General features: G+C 49.2%; 1 protein-coding gene across 1 annotated transcript in view; it reads right to left on the minus strand.

The window, feature by feature from the left end:
• Positions 1–2,996: 2,996 nt before the first annotated feature.
• Positions 2,997–24,112, minus strand: part of ITGA11 (integrin subunit alpha 11) — a 152,668-nt gene continuing 131,552 nt past the window's right edge. The window contains exons 24-30 of the mRNA XM_084640476.1: positions 19,597–19,687; positions 18,516–18,629; positions 16,838–16,924; positions 14,475–14,585; positions 13,023–13,118; positions 9,488–9,601; positions 2,997–6,260 (exon numbers count right to left, since the gene is read on the minus strand). Of these exons, the coding sequence (XP_084496602.1) occupies positions 6,189–6,260; positions 9,488–9,601; positions 13,023–13,118; positions 14,475–14,585; positions 16,838–16,924; positions 18,516–18,629; positions 19,597–19,687 (685 nt within the window). The 3' untranslated portion in view covers positions 2,997–6,188. The remainder of the gene's footprint in view (positions 6,261–9,487; positions 9,602–13,022; positions 13,119–14,474; positions 14,586–16,837; positions 16,925–18,515; positions 18,630–19,596; positions 19,688–24,112) is intronic.

A 24,112-nucleotide genomic window follows, 5' to 3' on the forward strand; every position in this document is an offset into this window, starting at 1 on the left:
CTAGCATGTGAGCGGGGCTGCCCAGTGCATTGCTGTGTCCTTGACAGAGGGCTCAGGCTGCACACTCGAATCAGCCCAGCTGCCCTTCAGTCGCGTCTCCTCTGGTGCACTGAGCCCCTCTGCAATGCACTGGTGGCCATCGCTAGCCAGCGCTTGGCCCGCTGTGCCCAGGAGCAGCAGCAAGGACCCAGTGACTGCAGGGCTCGACTTGCTCGACTGCAGCTGGCTGCGTGGTGGTTCGGTGCCAGGCTGGTGTCGTGCTAGTTTTAGTGACTTCCTGGGGGGGCTTGTTGTAAACGGCGCAGCTCCATCCCCGGTCTACCAGGGCTGGGGCCAGGGTGTAAGCTGGCGGCTTACAGCCGTGTGGCCCCCCGGTCTCAGACGCACTAAGGGCAAATTAGTTCACAAACCTGCTACTCTGCAGTGTCCACCCCAACCCAACCCCTGCTGTGCCCCCAGGGGTCCCAGAGCTCCAGCTGCAGCCTGAGTGAACGGCTGCAAAGAGCCCCCTTGTGCCAGCCGGCACAGGCCACTGGTGGGTGTGCAATTGCAGTGTAGCCAAGGCCCTGTGTAGACAAACCCTAGGCCTGGAGGGTTTTTTCCCACCACCATGCAGCCCAGTGATGACACATGGTGAGCATCTGTGTTACAAATGGGAACCATTTTCTCTACTTGGATTACAAATTTAGTCCCGAGGCAGGGGAGAGGCGCGTGGGTGGGGAACAGCGTGGCGCCCTGGCCTAGTTGGCTGTTAGTCAACTGCAAACATTTTGCCCCCCCTCTGGCCTGTTGGTTCATGGCAATGATTAAATGCAACAGCTCGTTCCACATACCAACTAGGCAGGCTCGCAAATTTAACCCCCCCCCCGCCATGTGACGAAGGCGATATGCCTGTGTGGACAGTGTGACAAGTGGCTATGTTTGCAGGGGCGGTGGGTATCAACGGCCAGGGCAGGCTAAGCCTCCCCTAACCCAGGGTATGGGCCCCGCCCAGGGCCTGGGACAGCTTGGACTGGCCCAGGGGTCGGGGCAGCCGGCGTGACTGGGGCAGGCCGGGCAGTGACCTGGGTTCAGGGCAGCTGGGGCCGGTGGGGAGCTCGGGGCTCAGGTGGGCGGGGGTCTAGCTGCCCTGAAGGAAGTTCATGTGCCATCCATGGTTGGCGAAAAGCTGGCTGTGCAGGCCAGGCTCAGGGTCCATGTGGCCACTGGCCCGCTGCCAGACATTATGGCCCACTGCAGGAGTCCCCGCGCACACTGGGGTTTTTTCCAAGGCCCGTAACCCTTGCTTTAGGTTTGCTGTACAGTGACACGTTACCCTGCTTCACTGGTGCCCAGCAGCTGCGGCAACCTGTTACAGGATGGGGACCAGTGTCTATGGCTGTGCCTCCCTCTGGTTTGGGGTCCCAGCGAGCTAGCCCTCATTACGTGCGCCAGGTTACACAGGGGCTGGAGGCCTGCTGGGGCCAGCGGCTGTGTTACGTTTGGTCCCCTTTCCAGGCAAGCTGGAGCAGTCCTTGGGCCCGCAAGAGCAGGCGAATGCCCCTGTAGGCTGTGGTTAGGGCACTCTCTGGGGCGAAGCAGGGTCCGGTCCCTGCTCTCTCAAACAGCAGCTTGCAGGTCATTGGTTGGCTGGTGATCCCTAGCAAGCAGACGGGCCCCTCTGGGGGGCTTGGTGGCAGGGAGGCCTTTGTTCCCTCGCCCCCCCAGGCACTATGATCGGCTGCCTCCGGAGAGCTCCAGGTGCACTGAATGTAGGCGTAAAACACTCATATAATGGAGCTACAAGCCAGCTTGCTAAGGCCTGGCTGGGTTCCAGACACACCGGCACAGAGTAGGAGGAGACATAGAAAGGCCTGCTAGGGCAGCCTGCATTGCCTATGAACGTGAGACCAGCAGTCTGGGTTCACCCGGCACGCACCCAGCTCAGTGCTGGAGAGTCAGAACCAAAGTGGGCACAATAGCCAGGCAGCAAGGGGTGCGGGGGGGGAGGAGGGGTAGGGAGCTGTGCTTGAAAAGCCTGCCATCACCTCTCCAACGGCCTGCTGCTTACTACCGCTGGGGTACACTGTGCATTTGCATTGAGCTTCAGCATTTGCTGGCTTGGGTTTTAAGAGAAAAGCTAACAGTTTAAACGCTAACGGTGACCTTGGTGTGCAGCAGCTTTAAATAACCATCTGGCATTGAGAAAGTGGCTAAGGAAGTGTTATTTACTCCGTCACATAACACAAGAACCAAGGGTCACCCAGTGACTGCTGTCGGCACACAAGACACTGGGCTAGATGGACCATTAGTCTGACTCTGTATGGCCGTTTTTAACCAAACAAAAAAGGCGCGTAGAATTAAACAGAAAAGAGGGCACCAGTTTGGAGCTGGGGCTACACTTTTTTGGCGTGGGTCCCGCTGAACTTGGCCACCATTCCTAACCCTTTGTAAAACAGGCTGCAAGGGCCCTATGCACTTGCCCTCTAGCCCATTCATGCTGCTCGAATAGCTTAAAAAGGCCGTAAAAGCAGCAGATCGCCCCCGTTAGCAAAGGGGCTTTCGTGGCGAGGTGCACTGCTGGAACGGCCTTGTGCTCCAGGTACTCTGAGCTGACGCACCAGCCCCCTGGGTGCCTCTGCACTCAAAACTAGGTTAGAGCAGCATTAAGGCTGCTCTAACATACCCTGAGGACAATGCAAAAAAACACCCAAGCCCTTTCGATGCCCCTTCTGTGTGCCTGCTCAAACAGACCAGAGAACTGGGGCCTTGGCGTACAAAGGTTATGAGCTGTTGCTTCATTCATCACTATGCTTGTCTCCACCACTGGTCTCTGAACAGTAACTTCATTCCATGCGCTTCTGAGACACCTTGAGAACGAAAGGTGCGGCGTGAAACCAAATTCTATTTGCTAACATTGCAGGGACAGCCCAATTCTTGCTGAGTTGATTTCAGCAGCACCACGACAGAAGAAAATGTGAAAAAATAAATAGTCAAAGCTGAACATTAAGACCATGTACACAACTCTTCAAATTGTATTTCCCAGCAGTTCAGTGTTACAAAGTAGAGCTGCACATTTCAAAGCATATTTACATACCCTGTGTACAAGCACATTGTTTGCATATTTTACAGCAGTGGCAAGTTTTGGCAAAGCATGTTCATCAAATTGGAAACTTGCTAACCATGTAACTAGCACTTGCCAGCGAAACTTTTCCTATATACACGAGCAATGTGAACTTCAGATGCAGCTCATTAGAATGAGGCACTGGCCAGACATCTTGCAATCCCAAAGAAGATGGTAGCACTTCTTTTTGTTCTTTATGAGACTGGTGGAATACATCAGAAAAGCTTTTATTTTCCCATTATTAGTATAGTATACGCAAGAACTGATCGGACGATCATTTTCTTTTGTTTTAAGGAACAGAATTAATACGAAGTCGCGACGTTTCATCCGTTTGGTTGCCAGTGGAAAGACCCCAACCCACAGCAATACTGGGTATTCTGTTTACACTGTTGCTTATTCACTATTGATCTTATTCTGTGCCCACCGAACGAAGTGGCAAAGTGCCAATTGACTTCAATGGTGCAAAATCAGGCCCCAGTGAATTTTGACCTAGAGGTATTTTCTATTTCGTGTAGATTGACGTTATTTAAAATATGGGGGAAATGCTAATGATAAGCTAAAGTTTTGGATTTGAAAAAGAAAATTAATTTTCTCGTCACCAACATCTGAAATGAACAAGCTACTGGTTTGTTTGTTTGTTGGGGTTGGTTTTTTTGGTTGGTTTTGATGTTGGTCAAAGAGAGAGGTCGTGTGAGGATGAAGTGATGACTTCAATGTTCTTTACACAGCCTTCCATTTAAATACTTTCAACATGATTATTTTGCAAGATTTCTGAAAATTGATTACTCAGAGAAGGGGAAAAAAAAAAACGATGTACAATGGCCAATATTTTAGTTAAGGCAGCTCAATAAGAAAATTCATTCTTGTGATGGGAAACATTTGCTATTCCCAATCTAATATTGAATTCAAGGGACAATGTCAGGTCAAAAATCTCCATTCAGTTTTGTAAAACAGGCACCCCCATGCTAATCATTCACAAAGCCTAAAACTAACATAGCTAGTCCCATTCTTTGTTTAAAATCACCAGTGGAAACAGACGTAAATACACAACTCCCTGAAGCAGTTGCATCCCCATTACAGGCTTGGGCTAGTGCAGGAGAACATGAAAGTAAAAATGACTAGAAATAATGAAACTGACTAGACTTTCCCTTGCTCAAGCTGAGAAATGCAAAACGCAAGAAAAGTCAATTAGATTTGTTTTTCAGTTTAAATAACCTAAAGTTTTAACACAACGATAAGGCCCAAAGGATCTGATCCTGCAACATGTGTATGGATGGGCCCACAATGGGATACTCATGCTTAGGATGACCAGATAGCAACTGTGAAAAAATGGGATGGGGGTGGGAAGATAATAGACTATATAAGAAAAAGTCCCCCCAAATGGGACGGTCCCTTTAAAAGTGGGACATCTGGTCACCCTACTCATGCTGCAAGCGTAAACATTTAGTTTTTTCAACCTGACAGTGTCCCTTTAAAAGAAGGCTTTTAAAAATAAATAAAGGCAGAACTAGTATAATCATAGTCCCGCTTTCCACTCTATGCTAAAGGCACGTGAACAATTCAGTCCAATTCTAGATGATAATTGGTGAAAATGGGTTAGCACAGAATGGTAGTTGAAACTATGAATTTTTAAACCTTAAAAAATACTAAAACAGTATTTAACAGACTTTATTACACATCGGGTGGGCATCTGCTTTCTTTCTTTTCAATCATAAAGTTAATATTAGCATAAATAATTATATTATGCAAAAGAAAAGATTTTTGTCAAACAGCACTGATCATCTCTGCATTACACAAAGTATATACAATTATAATACACATTCCGATTCCTGTTGCACGTTTTCTCTTTGAAATTGCACAGTTTGTAGAAAACACTTCAAACTGGTTTTTTGATGTTTTTTTGTGTTTAAACAGGTAAATATTTTCAGAATAAGTATATACAGCTGGACACTGAAGTTTTGCATTAAGGTGCTTTAATTTGCTATTAACTGTTTTCAGTGCATTAAAAAGAAAGCAAATTAAAATCTCTCCGTTAAACTGCTCCACTCAGAAAATGTAAAACACTTGGGGATCTGTGGCTTTATAATGGCCTGAGCCAGCTCCGCTTTGCTTCAGTGGGAGCTCCACTGAACCCTGCATTATTAAATTTTGATGCACAACATGAATTTAACAAATGTGTAACTTGTTCAATGTATCTGTTCACTATTTGGATAGGATTTTTCGTCTCTTTCTTCCTCACTGGAGAAATCTTATTTCCTCAGGCAAATCATGCAGGTGGGGAATTCACATGTGGCATTTTACTGACAAGTCCGCCCCGTTTGAATAATCCAAATGTTAACCTTTAATATGAGGTATCTCAAAAGTATTGTTTAGTAGCAGTAGCAGCCTCAAAAGAGTGCTCTGCACAAGGTCCATTCCCTCAAACTATTTTGGAACACTCACTACCCACAGTGTGTGAGGCCATTTCAATGAACAAAGAATAAATGCAGGTTTACTGTTGCTACAGCTTAACAGTTGGGAACTGGACTTTCTACGTCTTTCAGCTAGAACGTCTCTCAAATCCCATCCCTAATGCAGATTAAGAAGTTCAAGAACAGGAGGTGCAATTAATCAGTGGGATTTTATACATGAAAATTAGCTACTGTAAATCTCCTGAGATTTCACCCTAATCTCACAGCTCTCGCAATTACTCTGGCTTGCTTGTTTCTTAGATCTGTAGCATGTCATTAAACTTGCAATCCCCAGCATAAAAAAATTAATCATAACGACCACCCCTAGTCTGTTGTTGCCCTTAGTTCTCTCTCTCTCTCTCTCAGATATGCATAGCTGCCTGTGGCCAGGCAGAACAGAGCTATTTAAAACCAGTTTGAAGTACCTTTTGATGCTTGTGCTCCTGTGGTATATAGCCACCGAATGGGTTTTATTTAGATAACGTCACACAAAGGGGTGTATTCTCATCTCAATGCAAACGGAGTTCCACACCCACATCCCTCGGCATCAAGACAAACATATACTCCGTAAGCTGTAAATTAATATGAACACGTTGATAGATAGATGAGCTTCACAGGCTCTCGCTGGGGAAGCCTCATTCGAATACTTTGGCATTCTGCTCCTGTTCTGTATCTCTCTTGCGACTGGCACTTTTAAAAAATCCAAGCTGTAGGAATTAAAGAAAAGACAAAAAAAAAAAAAAAAAAAACACAACCCCACCATTACTTCAGCGGCTTATGTTGAAGTGCATTTCTTTTAGAGGGATATTGTCAGGCAGTGAAGGGCCCACATTTACATTTGTTGGCAATAAAAAGGGTTTGGAAAATTTTATCATGACAAAAATGTGTTTGACATTAAAGAAAAATTCAGCAAAAAACTTTTCAAATGGCTCGCATTTAAATTTCCTTGAAACATTGCAGCACCTGCTGGTGTTTGAAAAGCAGGAAGGGAAACTGATTCATCTGTCCAAGGTGACTGAAATGCCAGAAGTATCAATGGCAGAGAGTAGAATCATAGAATGGCAGGACTGGAAGGGACCTTGAGAGGTCATCTAGTCCCCTGCACTCGTGGCAGAGAGGTTTTCGTTTTTCATCATTTGGTTTTAACGTGTTAGTCGATCAGTAAATGTGCTTTTTACAAGATATGGTGTGGCACCTGAGCGTTCCTGTTCCTTTAGAGCAGTGATACCCAGACCTCAGTAATTCAGGAGCCAAATTAGTGATCCACATTACACAAAAGAGCCACAGGAGTGTGAATTCACTGGTTCATTTAATATATACAGGAAAAGCGTTGTTACCGGCATGTTGGGAGAATAAGGGGTGCCAATTAATCAAATATTGCGGTTAATGGAGAGTTATACTTTACCAAGGGAATACCAATTTTCAAAGCATTAGACTACAATCAAATGAATGAAGTATAAGATCCAGGACGGTATTCCGGTATTCACCAATCCAGTACTGGTACTGCACGGCAGAGTGGTTGGTTTCTTGAAGCACTTAGGTGTACGCAGGTAAAGTTTTCGATCCAGTAGGTTATCTTAGACCACTACATATCACTATGGGCTGCGTGGCATACACCCAGGTCACTAAAAATACACAACACTAAAACGATACTGAACATAATTGAATCTTTGATGATTGAGAAGGCACTTCAGGATCTTGCAGTGCCTCAGGGTCGTCATTATCAACATCGGTTATTATTGTAGAGGCAGCAGGTGTAGGAGATTGGGCTGACTGTGTAATGACCCTATGACACACCCTGGAAGCTGCTTTTCTGAATAAAGCCCTGATATCAGCTTGCTTGTCTTCTGCCTCGTTTACATAAAAGTGCACAATGTGCAATTGCATAACCTCCTGGGCAGCGGACTAGTCCCAGTTACGAGACTGAAGCTTTGTAGTGGGCGATATCAGAAATGCCGGTTAATAGAGCTTCCCGGCTGGTGAAGTGCGGATAACGCAGTTTTTACTGTATAGATTATTCTCACAGCAACATGACTGACCAAGTTGTCTACAATTGGTTAATAACACAGTAAAAGCTTCCTGATTGGTTAATAATTAAGTCACGGTGTTTTGATATCATGTGCTGCAAAGAGCCGCAGAAGACACATTGAAGAGCCACTTGCGGCTCCCGAGCCTCCGTCGGAGTCTCACTGCTTGAGAGTGAGAAATTCTTGTAGGATTTCTCTGAAGCTTTCAGAAAAAGAATCTCCATTTATTCACTGCTGCTGTGAACCCTGGTTTGTATTCCGGGGGCGGGGGAAGAAGCACCTCAAGTGTTCAAAGGTTTTCAGACAAAGCAATAATGCACGCTGTAGGTGCTCGAAGGGCAAGAGCTCCCAGGATGTGGTGTTGGGTATCTTATGTCTTTTCATGGGTCGAGCCACAAACCCAGATTACTGCTCTTTTGAAATGTTTACATGTAAATTGTAAATGCCAGGGTCCCCTGTTCCACACAGGCAAATCCTGGTCCCATTACAATGAATGGCAGTCTTGCCATAGACTTATGGGAGCAGGATTTTTGACATACTCAGAAAATTGGAGCAAAGACAGGGCAGCCTTGGCTGGATGTGCTCTGCCTGCCCCAACCTCCCACTCCAGCTTGACAACGAGCAGCAAAACCTGCCTGCCCGCACCCCATCTGTTTAACCAGCGATCTTACCTGCCTGAGAAGGGGCCCTCTCGGGAAGTGCAATCTATTCAGTCATGCCCTAGTTGTGGACAAAACTTGGTGTAGGTTTATCAAAGATTTGCTGGGAAGAGCAACTGCAATGCACAGTGCGAGCTCTGAGAAGACACTTAAACCCATCCCTAAACACGGGCTCAGGAAGGGACTTCATCTCCAGGGCACAACATCAGGGGCCTTGGGCCTTTGTCCCCTTTCCCCGGCGTATCCCATGTGATCGGTTTCTTGGGTATGCCAGGCAAGGGGACCTTTGTCTTCCCGATGTCCAGTGTGTTTCCCAGTGCAATTCACTATGCCCGGGGGTATTTAATGGTCTGCACAGCTCACAAAGCTGGCACTGACCTCTGGGGGTTTCGGTCTCACTCCCCGACAGCGCTGCCTTCTGCCTTGCTTGCAATTTGGCCACTCAGTTCGATGATGTTTTTCAGCTCAAATCCCTGGCAGCCAGGGACCAGCCTCTCTGCTCCTCTCTCTTTACACAGCGTGACCCTGTCCCTCTTACATGGCTGTTCAGCCTGTTCCCCTGGGGTGCTGCGTGGCCCTGCTCCCAGCCCCAGAAGCTCAAGTTGGAGGTGAGAAACCCAATCTGCGCCCAGAGTTGAGGCTAAAGCTGGGCTAGGGAGTGGGCTGTTCTCTTTGCCTTCGCCACAAACAGGAAAGAAGGGGGACAAGGAAGTGGTGTGGAGGGCACTGGGGGCTTCCTTGTCTCCCTTCCAGGGCACCGGGCATTGAGCCTGACTGTGACCATTTCCAAGCCATCCGAGCAGTGCGGGTTGCAGGCTGGTTGATGTTTTGGGGTCATATTGGGAACTCAAGTTGCATCTGAGGCTTGTCCCTCCTGGAGGAGTCCCTTGACTTCCAGCGGAGGGCGTTTTAGTTTACAGCCCTGAGTTATCAAACCCAAGTGTGCTGTGCAGGGGGATGCACAGAGCCTGAGGGGGTGGGGTGGGGCTGGGTTCTGGCTCTGGGGAGAAGGAAGAGGCTACAACATCTTCACCAAAGGAAACGGAATCAAGGGGAAGAAGGAGGCGGGAGGTGGGTGAAGTTCTATGGTCCGTCATGCTAGAGGTCAGAGGTCACAATGGTCCCTTCTGGCCTTCATGTCGATGGGTCGATGACAAAGGAATAATGACAGTGCAGGGAAACGGCGTCAGCTTGTCCCAGCCGCACGAGGCGTGTCTGCCCCGAGTGCTGGCTGGAAACTGGCCTTACCTTCCACAGAGCCAGGACAAGGAGCGCGAGAAGCAGGAGCCCGCCTAGCGTGCTGCCTAGGATGATCCAGATCGGGATCTGGGACTCCTCTTGCTTGGAGATTTCAAACGTTATCTGCAATAGGAATAGGATCAGAATCCCCTTCGTCAGCACCAACGCTGAGCACATCGACAGCCCTGCCTGTGGCCAGGCCACACCCTGTGGCATCCTCCCCGGAAGCTGGTGGGGGCTGCTGAGGTGGGAGCTGTGTGAGACGAACGTGCTTGGGTTTGCAGAGTGCTTCCCTCCACCCCCCCATTCTGCCCCCCTGCATGCCACTTTTAGGCCTTCTCTGCGCCTGGCACATGCCCTGATTTCAGCTGGCAGACTAGCTTACTGGTGCCACCCCCTAGCCTAGAGCCAGAACTTGCACTGTCCAGTTCACTGGTGCACATTGCAGCTTTGCCTGTGGACCAGGGCTTTGCATCGGTGCAGCCACTCTGGCGGGTGGGTGCAGATAGCTGGGATCCCCAGGGTAGACGAGGCCTTCATCTCAAATCCAGCTGCACCTGCACCTCAGTCCACCCCTTTCGAGGCAGCAGTTAGGAGGTAACAGGATCACAGAGGCTCAGGCTTGGGAACAGGCACACGGCTCTGCCAGGCTGTATCTGCCCTACTTAGGGCCCTACTGAAAGGGGACTATGGTACTCAGCGGGACACGGGGGCTGCAGGCAGGGCCTGACACGGAATGCAATAAAACACAGTTTTTTCACCTGCCTTAGATTTTAAAGAACGACTGAACATTTCTTGCTGTCACTTGGCTGCCGGTGCTAGAATGTGGGTGTCTGTAGGCAGCGAGGCTCAGGCTAACAATGGAGTTTCCTGCGATGGACAGACATCTCTCTAATCCCTTTGCAGGGCCTGTGGCAGCCCAGGATGGCTGGCAGGGCTACTGGCTAGAAGATGAAGCCTGCAGCCAGCAGAGGGCAGCAGCGCTCCATTCTCTCTGGGCCCAGCGGGGAACGCGGTGACCTAGTGGGAGCAGGAGTCTGGCTTGTCTGGCTCTGCCTCAGACAGGTCTGCATATAAACCCCATGGGGCAAGGGGTCACGTGGGAAAACGCTCCAGCGCTGGACGAACACGTCCCTTTCGGCTACATTTTCAAGCTTTGCTCTGCGACCATGAGGGCTTGACACCTACTTGGTTTTGCTCAATGACAGCTGAGATTCTCACGGAATCACAGGACTCCAGGAGCTGGAGGTTTAAGAAAACCGCCAAATGCTGCGAGAGCTGCAATGAAATCATGAGAGTTGGCCACCCTGGAGTTTTCTCCATGGGCAGGCACATGGCAACGCTGCTGCCGCCAACCGCCGGGGGAGGGCAGCTCTGAAGGCTGACAGAGCACACGGACCCTCTGGTGGCTGGCGTGGATCATCCAGCCCCACTGCCTGTTCCTGCCAAGGAGACACTGAGTGATTCCATCTCCTGGGAGCCTGGCACGGAGCCTCCCAACCAGCCCTGCCGGGGCTCTGGGCCTGGTGGGAACAGGGAGCACGGGCAGCTTGCACAGCAATGTCTCCGCTCCAGGCAGATCTTCCCCTGCCAGGGGACTGCAGCCTGGCGTCTGCTGCTGGAACTGTGGGGCTGATCCAAAACCTGCTGAAGGCCGCGGATGAGGCCCTGAGCCTAGTGATCAGGGAATTCCCACACTCTCCAGCCGTTCAGCCCCGGAGACGCAGTTCAGCCAGTATGAACCAGCCGCCACACAATGGCTGTTTGGGTAAAGCCCCTTTTAACAGAACAGTCTCTCTGGAGGCCACTTCATTGCCCCGCTTCCTCTGCGCATCGCTCTGGGCCCTCTGCCCTGCCTGGCAGTCCCAGTCTGGGGACCGGGCGTCCTCCACCAAGGGTGCTTGTCTGTGGAACTGCCTTTTGGAAGAGACCCACCGGAGTCCCTGATGGGCCGCTTTTAGGACACACTGCATGTCTCAGTGGCTACAAGTGGCCTCGCCTGGACTATGTGGAGTCCTCTGTTGCACCCCCCCCATCTCTGCGGGTACATTTACGCTGCCAATAAAGGGGCAACGGCAGCTGTGGCCAGCATACCCATGACAGCTTTACTCTTGCGAGCACGGCTAAAACCAGCAGTGACGACACGGCAGCCATGCGCGTGTATGCCCAGGGATCCGGGTGGCCTCGAACAGCCAGTGGTGATGCCCAGGCCACTGAGCCTTCACTGCTGTTTAGCCCGCGCTGCAATCATATTGCTGACTGCAGCGTAGATGGACCCACACGGTGTCACGCGTGAACTGATCCCTGCCGTTGCTGGCCATCTCATTTCCCCTCTGCCAGGCCCCTGGGTCTTCTGGGGCAGGGCACTTGATCCAGTTTTGCCCCTTGGCATTATTGTTTTGTGCCACCAGCTGCTGTGTCCTAGAGACACTGGTGCATTTGGGCTCCACGGGAATGTGGGGATGGCCAAATAACTCAGAGAAACCGGCTGCGAGGGTGAAACAACCAGAGATTCCCCAGCCTGCCCTGCTGCCTGGAAAGCTGAGTGGAGGGGAGTTGGTTCCAACAAAAGCCATTTGCAAAGTGCCTGAAAAATGTCAGCTCAAGTGCAAATTGACAAAAGCAAAGAAAATACCTATAAAAGGGCACGTGCAGCCTGTAAGCGGCTAAATAAACCGAGGGATTCCGGCAGATACACTGGACTCGGCTATGGCTGCAATGTTCTTTTCTTTTCTAGTCTGTTTTGTACGACACTCATCAGTATCTGAGCACCTGAGGGTCTTTCACAGACCTTAATTCTCCCCTTTCTCCAGTCGCCAGGGGTAGGGAGGGTGGGCGCGTGTGCATGGGAATGTGTGTAACTCGCCTCACCCCCAGCTTCCTCCTCTGCTGATCTGGGGGATGGGAAAACTCTGGCAGTCTGCCCTGGGCCCTGTGAAATCAATGGCCAGTCTCAGCTCCGGGGCTATGGCAGCTCTGGCTGCAGCTTCCCCTGATTTCAGCCCGGTAGCTGAGAGTCCTGTCGGTTTCCAAGGTTGAGGGGTAGGGAAAGGTGGCACCTGAATCTGCCTTATTCTGAATCACCAGCTCTCTCTGGCCAGCCTGCCCACCTGGCTGGGTTGGAGTTGCTCTGATTTCTTTTCCACGGTAGCCTGATGCAGTCCAGCCCCACTTAGGGCTTTCTCCATCCCCTCCCTTCTAATGCAAATATCTGTGCTCCCGTCATTGGGGAGTATAGTCAAGAGCTAAAGGTTTCAGGGTAGCAGCTGTGTTAGTCTGTATCAGCAAAAACAACAAGGAGGACCTGTGGCACCTTTGAGACTAACAAATTTATTTGAGCATAAGCTTTTGTGGGCTAAAACCCACTTCATCGGATGCATGCAGTGTATATATGTGTATATATCTATCTTCCTACTGTATTTTCCACTGCATGCATCCGATGAAGTGGGTTTTAGCTCACGAAAGCTCATGCTCAGATAAATTTGTTAGTCTCTAAGGTGCCACAAGTCCTCCTGTTCTTTTTTCAAGAGCTAAAGCAGCTCACCTGGCGGCTGGGGTCCTCTTCCCGAAAGATGAAGGGGCTGCGAAACTGTCGCTGCAGAGCTGCATTTGTCGTGAGCTTCAGTGATCTGAACTTCAGCTGCACAGACAGAACAATGGTGAGAATCGGCACCAGGCCCAGCGTGAGACTAGAATGTAACACTGAGCCCAGGTCAGGCGACGTCCCAAAGGGGCAGCTGCAATGGAAGGGGACCATTTGCTAGAGGCGCGAATGCCATGCAGCGCAGGGCTGGGTTGGCGCCGGTGTACGGGGCTGGGACGAGAGCCCTGGGGACTGACTCCCTGGCTCTCTGCCTGGGACAGGACAAGTGTCCTCAGCCCAGCCAATGTGCCCCATCAGAATCTAGAGGAGCCACCTTTAAGGGCCAGAGGCTAGTTCGGTCTTAGCAGGGGAATGTCAACACCTGCGACGGTGGGTCTTGTGGGGTGGGCACCGTCCACTGGGATATGGCCTGAGACCACCAAACATGTAATACAGGCCTCTGAATGGCCGTCAGATGGCAACAGCTTTTGGTCATTATGAGCCCCTGCTGGAGATGTCACGGTGCAAGGCCCTGTGGCTCATTGCTGACCCAACTGCAGGCAGTTGTGCTGTTCCTCAGACACAGTCCAAATGCTGAGCAGCTGCCTCGATGCCACCCCCAGAACATGCCCCAGTGCACATTCCCCGAGACAGGTTCCCAGGCTCCTGGACTCGTCCCAGTGAGGCTGGACCCTGCCAGTTAACGTGAGGGGCTGTAATGTTGGGCTAGGGACCAATCTGGCTGTCCGAGTTGCCCTGGCTGATGAGCCCGGCGGCTAGGCTGAAGGTGAAGCAAATGAGATCTGGTGTCCCCTCCCTTGACCTGCTGCATCATGGGGAATGAATATTAGCACGTGGGCATCACAGAACGGCGGAGATGGGTGGGGCATAGGAAGAACCTCAGGAAGAACTGGGCTGTAACCCCTGTGCTAGCTCTGAGTTCTTAGCCTCCCTACGTGGCCTTGGGCCAGACCGGCCGCTGGTGTAGATCAGCAGAGCTTTATTGACATCAGTGTCCCCTAGTCTCTATGGGACAAATTCAGATCTGGGGCGAGAAGGGGAATCTCTACTAACGTCATAGAGTTGGGCCAGTCCACACCAGCCATAAGGTGAGCCCTGGACCTCAGCCTCTACCCACCGCACAGAGGTGTTGGATTAACTAGGTAACGATGGCAAAGCACTTTGAAGAAGAAACGGGCAGTGTAAGGCTCAGTATTACATTCTCCATGGTGAGGTGCCTCAGGAGATTTCAGATTAGGATGGAGGGTTAATTGTAGCTGAATAAATCATCTGTGCTCCCTGGGACAGGCAGAAAGCTCGGGAGAAGACCAATCTGTTTGCCCTGTAACGCTTCGCCGTGAGGCTCTTTCTGTTTGATGGCGGTGTCGGCACAGTGACGGTTGCTGTACTTACTGCTTTCAGCGACTCCAGCCACAGATTGCCACGTAAGTGAAAGCTGATTTCTTCATTGGATGCTAATTTCACATGACAGTCAATGGACACGACGTCCGAGTTACTGTGGTTCTGAAAAAGCAGATGTTTGCATGTCGCTGATGTTACCGTCACATGTGGCCAGGCTTCCCTTCTCCTTCTGGATAGTGCATAATTCAAGAAATATCTCCCCTGGTACTAATGAAAAGACACTGCAGCCCAGCTCTGATTGGCTCGTTTCACGCTCGGGGAGAAAAAGGGAGGCAGAAATATTTTCTGGTCATAAACAAGAACCAAAATGTTGAAATCAAACAGCAGCATTGAGAGCCTGGGTTTGTGCCATAATCCTGGATCTGAACAGTCTCGGATTCAGTGCATGGAAGAGGGAGGAGTGAAATCTGACCCAGACTCTGAATGTTGCCATTTCATTATTATTATTTTATGCTACGTCTTGCCACAGGCCCCAAAGGCCCTGTAGGGATAAGGTGGTTTCCCTGTCACCATATTGTGAGGCCTAAGGCCTTTGTCTGCAGCCATGTTAGCAGGGCAGCAGGCATTAGCTAAGAAGCAGAAAATCACATCCTCATATTTCATCTGAAGACATTAAAACAATGTAATATCTGGCTGTTAAGAAGGACACCCCATCCTAATGGCCCCCACCATCACCAGATAAAGAAACGGATCTTAAGATGGTTAAAGAAAATTTTGTTTGATAGCATCCTGTCTGGCAAGAAACCACTTATCAATAGCTGTGGTTGTGAAATCCTCATGTTTTTATTGTTTTATCTTTATGGTCCCCACTTCCCTATTGTTTGTCTGTATGAGCTCTGTCTGGTTCTTTGATTGTTTCTGTCTGTTACATAATACATTAATTAAGGTGGTGGGGTAGGACTGGTTAGAGAATTTTGTTACACTATGTTAGGATTGGTTAGTAAAATGTTAGGATAATGATTGGTTCAGGTATAGCTAAGCAGGATTCCAGTTTCACTATATAAACTGGGGTCCAAGAAGGAGACCAGGAGAGAAGGAAGAGGGAAAGACCGGGAAGAAGAAGAAGAAGAAGAAGAACTCACCTCCAAGACACAGCCTAAGATCCAAACTGCTAAGAATCCTCTGCACGACCGTGACGTGCAGCAACCAGAATCCAGATGAGAATGACCTTGGCCAACAGGGAAAGTCCACCTGCCTGATCAGGATTGGTGAGCATAGCACTGCATGCTTAGCATGCATATTCTTAGCATGTGTATTCTGCTTGGTAATTGTTAATAAATAGAAGATAAGGATATTACTGTGTAAGGCTTCTTCACTGGTAAAAGGTCCTGCAAACCCGCAGAAGGTTATGCTTGAGCCCTAGAAACTGGGTAAAGGTGGGTGCCCCTAGAGTGTTTGAGTAAGAGAGAATTTTGTGCAGGTAACAGCCCCATTCAGGATCGGGACCCTGCTGTGCCAGGTGCTGTACAAAACACACTGTGTTATTTGTTGATAAAGGGCCTTGGGCCTGCTCTCACTGAAGCGAATGGGAATGTTGCTAGTTTCAAGGCGGGTTGGATCAGGTTCAGCTTGCCCTTCAATATACGGAATACAGAACAAACGAGATCCCTTCCCTAAGTGGACAAACCCTACAGAGCGAGGTGAGGAGGAGATGGATTAATTCCACAGTGGTTACATGGAGCTGAGCAGTGATACAAAAGGGCGCTGACGAGGAGGAGGAGAAAGTTGAGAGCAGAAAAGAGGAGAAAGTAGGCTAGGTCAGAGCCATGCAGGGTCTGGAAGGAGGAGAGAGTGAGGAGCTCCCATGTGACGGGGAAGACAAGATGGAGCCAGCGGACAGTTCTGATTTGTGCAATGGGCTGAACCAAAGCCTCCAGGCAGTGGGAGGTTTGGGACCCAGATTGGTGTTTTCAGTTTGAGCCCATCTCTAACCAAAACCAAACACACCGCTGGAAAGAGTCATTTTGTCACCATCAAAACGGCTTTCACAAACTGCACCTGATCCAGCAGCCGAGCACTGTTGTGTCAGCAATGTGATGTTTTTTGGCACGTGCCTCCGAAGGGGAGAGACAAGGTCTGTGGGTGGACTGGACATTGACCTCCTGAATAATGGCTGGCCTTAATGGAGACACTGACCCTGGCCAATTACACAGTGCACATTTCTCACAGCCAGGAGGCCTTCCCCAGAACTTGTGTGCATACGGGATCACCCTCTCCCTTCTGCTCTTTCTTTCATTCAGCCCAAGGGTCATGCTATCTTTGGAGACATGTATCAATCGCAAAGACAGAGCAGGAGTGCCTTGGAGACAGAGCCCAGACAAGAGGGTAGGCAAAAGCCGATGCAAATGGCATACCAGTTGTAGGTTACGGGAAAGGTCCTCCTCAGCAGGTGTCCTTCTGTAATCAGTGTTGTTTCCCCAGATATTACACGTCGTATTTTCCTTCAATGGGCAAAAGAAATTCAGTTAAACATAAAGAAATTCATGTTAAAACTGACCCAAAGGAACTAAACAAACACACCCCATGGCTTTCCATATTCAGGGCAGTTTTATTTTTGCTCTTCCACTATACAGAGTCCATGGATGGGTCTGTGACAAGTGTCACAGAAGGCTGGGTTCTCTATCTAAACCTTCTCCTCTAATCTAACGTGTCGAGAGCAATAAAGCATGGAAATGCTCTCTCTCAATGAGTCCAGAGTTTTACTGTTATCTATTCACATCTGAACATGGACACAAACTTATTCTCTAATGACAGCTACTGTTTGAAAACAACAACATGGTCAGTTGTGGCCACAGAACAAGTCTCTTAGCTCATTAGGTACCCAAATGTCACAGATCTTCAGGCATGGAAAGTTTAGCCCTGAAATCAGAAGTTAAGAAGGAGCATCTGAAACCCAAGCTATAATGGACAGCATGTGGCTTTCACTACTAGCAATTCATTTTTAATTAACACGTTTAATATATTTTTAATTAAAAGGTTAATTAAAAGGTTAACAGCTCTCCTCAACCCTGTCTAGTTCACAGAGTTATTTCCAGGAGCTGTTTCCTTGCTGGAGACAGTCTCACTGAAATGAACCAGCTATGAGTAAGCCCTTTGGGAGAGCTTGACCCACAAGTGGCTTTGAATTCAATTTCACAGGTTTGTCGAGGATCATGGAATATTTTTTCTTTTCTACTAACAAAAATTCATCCCGGGGTGGCAGTGGGAGGTATAGTCCCAAAGTGGAAGATGAATTTGTGTCCTCCCAAGAGCATATGTTCTATATCAGTAATACCTCCCGCCGACTGGGACATCCACGTCTGTCCACGTGTGCTGGTGTGTGTGACAGGGCAAGCGTGCCAGGGCTGTGACTACAAAAACAGGTATTGAAGCTAAAATATCCACTGACACACTGTCTCTCAGCCAAGGCTGTCTTTTCGTAGAGAGCGCGCGAAATATCCTCCATTGCAGAGGGAAAATTATACACAAGGTGCCCAGTGATCTGCCCCTGAACTCTCTCACCATTTTGTGGTTATTCAGGTTCCAGCAGATGTCCCAGTCAAAACATAACCATTTCAAGACCAGCAAGAAGTCATTAAATGCTAGTGGGAGGTTTAGTCCTTGCAAGGCGCGGATTAAACCGGTGGCTTGCTACCACTTTCCACTTTCCCAGCCAAAGGAATGTGGAAGGAAGAAGTCCATGAGTGTACGGAAGAGCCAAAGAGTTAAATAATTGGGTTCAGATAAGCGAGAAGATGACTATTAACACTTAAGGTGAACTGACAGAAGGAAAATAATTACCCACTACCAGGATATGAATATAACAGCATCTACCAACTTTCTAGAGCACATGAAAGTATGTCCCCTGGCTATATATGGGACGGAGGTCTATAGCCTCATCTCACTGCCTACTGTGAATCCCCATGGACTGAGTGGAAATGGTTAAGCATTTGGGAAGCTCAGAGTAGCGCTGGTAAGAGACTTTATAAAGGAAATATTTCAAAGGGCAGCTCCTGGAACCATTCCAAAAGTGGAAGTAATCAAAACTGCTACCTGATCCACAATGAAGTCGGTCAGCAGCAGAAGGCGATTCCCTCCTCTTGTGGCTACTGGGATCGTGATTTTGATAGTCACACCGTCGACAGGAAAGAACCCCAGATTGTGCAGCTGTAACATGGAAAAGAGACTGTTTTAACGCAGGGAATCAGCATTCGAGGAGCATTACCTTTTTGTACCAGGTGAGAAAGAGCAAGTTGTCAGTTGTAAGCTCTTTGCTCAGGGATAACTGGTGGGTTTTTGTTGTGAGATGGACCTAAATTGGAACACTACGTTTTTTATCAGGTGAGGCAACCGGTTGTTTACTGAGGGTATGTTGGTAGTAAAATGAATCATCTCTCTCTTTTAGGACCTTATCTGGCCCCTGTTACCATGATGTCTGGTCACCATTAATTGACTGTCCTTGTAGCACCCCCGAGAGGTAGGGAAGTGCTATTCTTCCCACATTGCAGACGGTCACCATAGCACAGAAGGTGTCTACACAGCCCATGGCAGCAAGCTGCCCACCCTGGGCTGACACGACTACAAACAGCCCTGCCGATGTTACGGCTTGTGGAGGAGGCTGGGCTCTGAAGCCTGGCGAGTGGGGGAGCAGAAGTATGCTGGGACGAGTGGGGAGCAGACTTTCCAAACCAGCACGTGGAAAATCTGCCCCAAAAGCAGCGCGGAGCCAGAAGGGCTGGTGTGAAGGAGGGCCCTTGGGTTAGGGAGAACTCATTTCCAGAGAGAAGTAGCCACAGCTTCCTCCAGGCTATAGGCTTTACCCTGCCAGATCTTTGCTTCTCACGTCTTTCAGCGATGACAGACATGGCGAGCTGCAAGGAGCCATTCAGGTCAGAAAGGGGCACCATGTACTAATGGCGAGGTTGAGTCTCTGCTCTGCCTGGGAGCACGCAGCCTTGTCAGAGGTGGCCCAACGCTCAGCCAGGGCTCCCCTGATCTTGGCGCGCTGTGCGCCAGGCCAGTCCCCCTTGTGCTGGGTGCCAGCACCCAGGCAGCGCCCTGGCTAACTGAAGATTGATCCATGGGCCTACACAAGGCAAGTATTTTGACCCATCACTTGAAAATGTTGCCTTACCTTAAATGTGCAATGAAAGGGAGGGCCGATGCTGTCGTACCTCTCCAGGGAGCTGTTTGACTTGATTTCATAATAGTCCAGACTCGAACTCCTGTCGTGACAACGGATGAGGGCGCGTCACGTCTCAGCAAAACAACCAATCAGAAACAAGAGGACTCTAGCACCCGGCATTCATCAGCCAGGAGCCACAGCACCCAGCGTTTAACGGTGCTAAACGCTCGAGGGCCAGCAGGGGCCGGGTCAGAGTGAGGTGCCCGGGCAGGACCGTGTGGACAGGCTCCCTTGGCACCTTGGTGTGCTAGACTTTAGTTTCATCAGCAGCAAATTCACTGGCAGAATCTGTATCACTTTAATATAGGAAGCTGGTTAATTATTCTAGCTAGTACATATAGGCAGGGCCCAACACGGCAAGAATTCTGGACGTTGATATCAATGGTGTATAAATATAAATCAACTAATCAAATAACTATTTAGAAGCTGAACCCCCAGGAAGGAGCCAGCGCCATGTGACCAGCCAGCTTGCCACAGACCACAGCTGAGGAATCTCTGCTATCCGGTGTGCAGCTCTGCATTCACTGGGGTGTGTGCGTACTGGGGCACAGGCAGAAAGCCTTTGGCCAACAAGTAACTTACAATGGCTTTGAAAAGATTCCTCCTTTTTTAGTGGGACCAGAGAGTAACATTTTTGTTCTCGGTGCTCGTGGGGTGGTTCTGGCAGTTGCATCTTTGTTGGAGTGAAAAGAAACAGTCTCATAAATCACAAGGAATAAAGTGACTTTGCTTGCTGGGCCCCACTGGCTGGAGTATAAGAAATCGCAGAAAGATTCCAAAATCTGGTAGAAATTACAGCCCGGATAGGGGGCAGCCACGGAATGTACTTATATATGCTGCGTTTTGCTAATCGTGTAAATAAATTGTCATCTGAACTTTAGCTCACTTTTCTCCTTGAACTCTGCATTCACACCCAGGAGACACATTGGTTTAACATGCTGCATAAAATCCTCTGCACATTCTCTTGCACAAATTTTTTTTTTTTTGATGGGGGGTGAGCTATTTTAAATCCTATGACTAAGATTCCAGACACAGGGATGTGAAGTCACATCAGAGGTTGGTAACACATGCTAGGAACATTATTGTGTCCAGTAAGTGGTTTTTCTCTTAAAGAAATCACACGCACACATACTTAATAACACGCAGGTTTGTGTGTTAAAACATTATGAAATGCCCGTCACCTCATTGCTTTTTACACTCGATTTCTACATGTATCCACTGAGCGTTAGAGAGCACAGTGGCATTATTGCCGAAGGACTCCGGTTTGATGTTTCCTTCATATTTTTTTTCTCAACTGAAAACCAAAGCTCAAGTCTAGTCTGCAGTAGTGGAAAGCTGAGCCCTTTCAGAAAATAGTTAAGTTGTCATCGAGACGACGTAAAATAATGCTTTTCTACGGGAGCCGCAGTAAAGGGGATTAAATGCTCCATTGCAGGGCAGTGGCTTTTCGCTGGCTATTGTGGGAAAGCAAATACATCCAAATTGCCCTGGGGTTATGTCAGTGAAACTGCTTTTAAAGTAGGGTTACCATGTCGCCTTATCTTAGGGAAGGGCGACACTGCAATAAGAGACCCGCAGCACAGAGTCCCGAGGCCCAGGTCTGCCGACTCACGCGGGTGGGTCTACAAATAGCAGTGTAGATGCTCTGGCTGGAGCCCGGGCTTTGAAACCCCGCATGAGGGAAGGGTCTCTGAGCCCAGGCTCCAGCACAAGCCTGAATGTCTACACTGCTATTTTTAACCCCGCAGCCCACATTTCCCCCGCCTAAGTCAGCTAGCCAGGCTCTGGGATGTGCTGCTGCGGGTTTTTTATTGCTGTGTACATGTACCCTTAGGTACTTATCTGGTGCCCATTACCATAGTGTCTGAGTGCTTCACAATCTTCAGTGTTATCCTCACAAGAGGCTAGTAGGCTCTGATTTTTAAAGCTATTTAGGCACATTTTAAAATATATTTGGGTGCCAAACTCTCATTGATTTCAGTGGGAATTAGATGCCTAAATACATTAAAAAATCAGACCCTTAATGACTTGGCCAAGATCACAGCAGAAACCTTAGGCAGAGCTTGAATTTGAACCCAGAACTCCTAGACTAACACCCTATCCACTAGACCATCCTTCCTGTCAGAGCCGCACGGCTCTCTCCCGAAGCCCATTTTAATGATCTCTAGTGAACATCCCTGCCAGTTGGGCTACACATGGTTTCAAACCTGTGGCACGTGAATGTAAACCTGGCTAGTGAATTTTAAAAGCGGGTCGCGTGGCCAGGGCTTTAATGGAACCCAAGTCAAACAGAGAAGGTGTTCACCTTTGGGGAGCTCTGCCATGGCTGTTTACACTGGGCTGCTGGCACACAGCGGCCCTATAGCCGGCTTGCCATAGGAAAAATTCCACGGCACAAAGCCAGACTAGTAACTCCTACACCACCCTTATTGCAGGGGTTGGAGGTCACTCCAGGCCTTCTCTAGGCCTCCGGCTGCCACAACAACTCCTTGTAGGCATTTGCAGCCACTGTACATTAGAACACCTTGAAGACTGCTCTGATTTATGCTGGGAGACTGGCCCAGATCAGGGAGCACTTGGGTGGTCACCTTTCTGCCCCTCCCTCTGCTGAGCTGCACCCAGTGCTCCTGGGCTAAAGCAGGGTAGCTGAGCGTTGACACAAAGAGTTCACAAATGTTGTCCCTCAGCGTGTTTATAGCTGTAATCTGTGGCCGGTCCTGGGCATCGCACCCATACTTTACAATGAGGAATTGCTTAAAACAAACGGAAGTATTTCTCCACACAACGCACAGTCAGCCGGTGGAACTCTTTGCCAGAGGATGCTGTGAAGGCCAAGACTATAACAGGGTTCAGAAAAGAACTAGATAAGTTCATGGAGGATAGGTCCATCAATGGCTATTAGCCAGGATGGGCAGGAATGGTGTTCCTAGTCTCTGTTTGCCAGAAGCTGGGAATGGGCGACAGGGGATGGATCACTTGATGATTACCTGTTCCGTTCATTCCCTCTGGGGCACCTGGCATTGGCCACTGTCGGAAGACAGGATCCTGGGTTAGATGGACCTTTGGTCTGACCCAGTGTGGCCTTCTTATGAATGCAATCAACGTGTGTGTTCAGAAATGAACATTCACATTACATCTCCTTTCATGTGCAAACTAATCTTTTCCTCTCATTTATACTGTATTTATCACAGTGTGAGTTAGTCTTTTTCGACAACACATGAATTAAAAACATTTAACACCCAGAATCCAGATTTTAAATAATATACAAATCACTTCTGTTTAGATTGCTTTCCCTTCCTGTGTGTAAACCACATGCCATATGGAATATGTCTAATCAGTCTGCTATGAAATATTGCATGAGATCTATTTAGCAGGGCTCTGGGTGGTTTGGCTGGAAGAATGAATTGCATTGGAATGTCGGTGAGTTATCACCTTGGCCTCATTTATATCTGTATTCCAGACCGCCTCACAGTAGAAGAAAACTGGACTGTAATCTTTAAATGATAATGTAGCACAATGACGTCACTGGAAAGAGATTCACCTTGGGAGGAAAAATACGGGTGGAAAGTAGGAATCTAAATACCCCAGAAACCCTAATTGAAATGACTTGTTGGGAAGAAGAACCCAGTAAGAGTGTGTTAACTCCTCCACGGCAAACTACTGCTGTCCATCTGTGGCCTGCTTGCTCACATGGGAATAGCTGCGTTTCCCCTCTGAAACAAGTGGAACAGCTGCCTGGCTTCGGTGGCACTTGGATCAGTAGGGAAAGCCTGGTCCTCTCGGCAAGATGCAAAGGGTCCCGATTCAGACGTACACTATGCAGCGCTGGAGCGATGAAGTAATGGCCGCATCGCGCTCCAGTCAGGAGTAACGCTATAGCACTCTCTTGGCAAGCAGAAAACCCAAAGCCCGGAGCCCTGAACGGGTAGCCCCTTTGATGCTACCAAACGGAGTTGCGTCTGTACCATTGTTATTCAGTCCAGACTAGCACCACAGCAAAAATCTCCTTTGCAGATTTCTCTGAAGCGTGGACGACAGCCCACGCCAGATGGGGCTTCTTTTCCAAACAGGCTCAGGGAATGCCCTTCAAACAAATCTAAGCAGGCAGCGACAGAGGCGTTGCTGATAGGGCGAACTCCCGCCCCACGTGACTGAGGAAAGGGAAGATACCACGGTAACAGCCCAAGGGCCGCAGCTCACAAAAGCTTGGATCGTTGTAGCGGAGGTAGTTTGACCTTGTATGGTACAGGCATTGGGTCCTGCAGGGCTCACCCGCTGCAGTGATGAGCGCCGGGTAAATGCTCAGCTAGGAGCGCTGGGGATCCTTTCCGGTATCTGTGCCTCTGTGTCAACTCCATGGCCACCCATGGCTTCCCACAGCTCCCTCACAGAGATCCGCCCCGGTTCCACCCCGCTTTAAGGGCCTGACCAAGCCCCCATTGAGGCAATGCCTACACACCCATTG

This window comes from Lepidochelys olivacea, assembly GCF_965140295.1.
Source record: "Lepidochelys olivacea isolate rLepOli2 genome assembly, chromosome: 10".
Taxonomy (NCBI): domain Eukaryota; kingdom Metazoa; phylum Chordata; order Testudines; family Cheloniidae; genus Lepidochelys; species Lepidochelys olivacea.